Raw genomic sequence first — 3,468 nt, 5'->3', positions numbered from 1 at the left:
AACAAACAAAAAAAGATGGTTAATCTTTTTCAAAAATGAATTCGTGTTTGATCTTTTTCGGGGGAGTGGGCAGGGGGGAAGGAGGAATCTCAAGAGTCATGCAAATATTGCACTTTTAGTGGGATGTTCTGTTAAAATGAGTATTGCATATTGTTTTGATGCTTTGTTTACAGGTACTGGAGTTTCTTTCTTTAAAAGAAGGATTGTAATAATGTTATGATGAAACTACAAGCAAAAGAGTTAAATACTTTTACTCCTGACATTCAACTATAATATTCCCTTCAGTAAGAGTTTAAAATATAGCCAAAATGGGAAAAAAGTCTAATAAATCTAGAGGATATAAGGTATGCAACATCTAAATTATGAATCGGAATATCAAATCAACAAAAGTGAAAGACGTGTATTAAAAATAGGTAACGTAATTTTATTATTGATGTTACTGAAGTTAAACTACCTCCCAAACATGGTTATTTGGAAGGAAGAAAAAGTATCTTCGTTAATAATAAGGTTCTACAGCTGTAGGGTCCTCTGTGTAGATTTCTACGTTATGACTTTCTCCAGATCTGTGACATGGTCACACCTTTCGTAGTTGAGGTCTGTGGAGTGAACCATTCACAATGTTAAAATTCCCGTATAAAAAACATTATTTAAAACACTACAGGTACCTAAAAGCTAAATCTACATAATGAATTTGTCTGGCCAATATAAACTGATTATCTTCAGACTAAGAAGATAGCACACAAGACTCAGACAACACATGTACAGATATTCTAAATAGTAAAGTAAAGTTGTTCCCTTATCCGATCCGGACATTGGGGATTGCCTTGCTAGTGAGACAAATTCCTGGGCCTTCGATATATTGTGGTAGGGTGGCCAGTTCCTTTCCATGCTGCCTTTACTTCCCCAACTCGAAGTCAGGTACCCATTACTACTGGGTGGACAGGAGGGGGGCGAAAAAAATCCATGTCCAAACCGAGGCTCGAACCCGGACTTTCCGCTTTGGAGACCAGCGTACTCACCGCTCCACCACCGCACCCTCAATGTTATTCTAAATAGTACAGTCACCAAAATGCCAGTGTGGAGAAGAATTTCAGACTGGAACACATCCTCCAGCACTGCAACACACACAGAGCCCTGAGACATGAAACGTTGCCAACCCCATTGGCACTACAGAAAAAGCCGTAGGCCTACGGGCCAACATAAGAGCTAAACAGGACGGCCCAGTATAATGGTGGGTACAGGACTTCAAGAGTTTAGTTTAGTTTTAGTAGAGGTTTTACGGCGCTCGCAACTGCATAAGGTCATATGAGCGCCAGAAGATAAGAGGAGTTACAAGAGAGTAACAAGCATAAAAAAGAAGAAGGGGAGATAAGGACGATAGATGTTTGATAGGAAAGAAGGAGAAAATCACACCAGAGCACCCAAAATCATTGTCATCATGGTCATCATGATTGACAATCCTCCATCATCATCACCATCATCGCCATCATCATCATCATCATCAGCATCATCATCATCATCACCACCATTATCATCATCAGAGCTTCGAACAGAACTGAGAGGAATAAAAGGCAAAGGCGATGATCCTGTAAAGGCACGTGAAGCTGCAGAGGATGTGATCAAAGAGGTTGGGGCGGATGGGGCAATTTTCACCGATGGATCGGCTGTCGCAGGATACCGCGAAGGTGGAGCAACAGCAGTGGTGATAATGAATGATGAACCACCCCGAACAGAAATTATTAAAACTAAAGGTGCATTCCTTACATCATCTTATGACGAGAAATGCCAGGCAATGATGTCTACTGCACAAAGGATTGCTGACAATTGCCACAGTAAAACCAATGTGCTGATCTTGACTGACAGTCAGTCCCTCTGCAATGGGCTGCTAGGCAACAGCTCGGACATAAATGATTTGCGCCACAAGTTCAATGAAGCCACAGCCACAATAAAAATCCTGTGGATTCCAAGCCATGTTGGAATAGAAGGAAATGAGGCAGCAGACCATGCAGCTGCTAATGAAGCCAGTGAGATTGGTGACAGACGGCCAACAATATACAAAGGAGTCTTTCCAATGATCAAGAGGGAAATCAAAGACCCACCATACACAGTAAAATACCAGCACCAGGAAGATGTGTATTCTGGGTACTCCTATAAGCGTGAACAAAATATCACATATCGCTGTGACCAGGTTGAGCTGGCAAGACTGCAGTCGGACCTTCATTGGAGCTTATGATGGTAAAAGAACTTTGTAAATGAAGAGCTCAGCCCATGTTGCCGAAAATGCAGCCATGAAAAGGAGGATGTCAAACATTATTATGTTTGAATGTCCAGGAATAATGGCAATTCGAATAGAGTTGTTTGGACGAGTGGGGGTGCCGCTAAGCATATTGACAATGGAGCCGAAATAGAGCCTCGCTCTGGCTCGAAGATTTCTTTGTGGAGTCCGCCAGGCCCATTAAGGAAACCAAAAAAAATCATCATCATCATCATCATCATCATCATCATCATCATCATCATCATCATCATTGTTTTCGTAGAGTATCAAGAATGTGAAAATTTGAGTAATGTACCGAGAACATTCTGGTAGTTAAAAAAGACAAAAGACGTTCAACGTAGTAAGGCTCCCAAATGAACAATATTTATCAACATCACCAACCCACATGTGAGTGTTAAGTTAAGTATATTCCGAAAGGGTGGAAAGAAGGGGGGAAGGTCAATTTGACTTTTATCCACTCAACATCCTAAGAAATTGTCATTAACATTGAAGTTCAAGTGTATGCATTTGATAGTTTTTATGATCTCTTTTTCCTTGCAACTGGATTAGGTATTCCTTCTTTGAAACAGGTTTTTTGTGTCTTGCATAACGTTAGTGTAACTCAAAACATACACACACACACGCACACACACACACACACACACAAACACACACACACACACACACACGAACACACACACACACACACACATAGATATATATATAGAGAGAGACAGAGTGTGTGTGTGTGTGTGTGAGAGAGAGAGAGAGAGAGATAAATATGTGAAATATGGTAAAATTTGGTCACGCTAATAAGCGAGATAGCCTTCCTTAAAATTGGCACCCTCACAATTTCCAGTTTGTGACTACCTTCGTTTTACCCCTATAGTCTTTGTCTAAATTATACTACAATGTAGCTAACTAACTATCGGTCCTACACTACTCACCACTTTCATAGTGTCTCCTGTGATCTCTCGGGTCGTAGCAAACTCGGCACCCTCCGCAGTCGTATAATTTTCAACAAACTTGGATCCGTCCCAGTCGACTTTGGCCTACGTAGAAAGGGAAGGGGGGGGTGAAAAAAGTGTTGTTGGCGCTTTTCCAATCTAAGACATTAAAGGTGGAAAGGGGGGTGGAGAGGTGGTGGTTGAAGACAGGGTGAGTGAGAAAGACAGAGAGACTAGAGAGAAAGAGAGAGAGAGAGAGAGAGAGAG

At 41.3% G+C, this 3,468-nt stretch overlaps 1 protein-coding gene across 1 annotated transcript in view; it reads right to left on the bottom strand.

Moving 5' to 3' along the window:
• Positions 1-403: 403 nt before the first annotated feature.
• Positions 404-3,468, bottom strand: part of LOC106013332 — a 4,816-nt gene continuing 1,751 nt past the window's right edge. Inside the window, exons 3-4 of the mRNA XM_013088748.1 lie at positions 3,202-3,306; positions 404-596 (exon numbers count right to left, since the gene is read on the bottom strand). Coding sequence (XP_012944202.1) covers positions 546-596; positions 3,202-3,306 — 156 coding nt within the window. The 3' untranslated portion in view covers positions 404-545. The remainder of the gene's footprint in view (positions 597-3,201; positions 3,307-3,468) is intronic.

This window comes from Aplysia californica, unplaced genomic scaffold, assembly GCF_000002075.1.
Source record: "Aplysia californica isolate F4 #8 unplaced genomic scaffold, AplCal3.0 scaffold00804, whole genome shotgun sequence".
In the NCBI taxonomy this organism is placed as follows: Eukaryota; Metazoa; Mollusca; class Gastropoda; order Aplysiida; family Aplysiidae; genus Aplysia; species Aplysia californica.
Note: the sequence above shows the minus strand (reverse complement) of the source record. Positions and strands in the feature narration are given on the sequence as shown.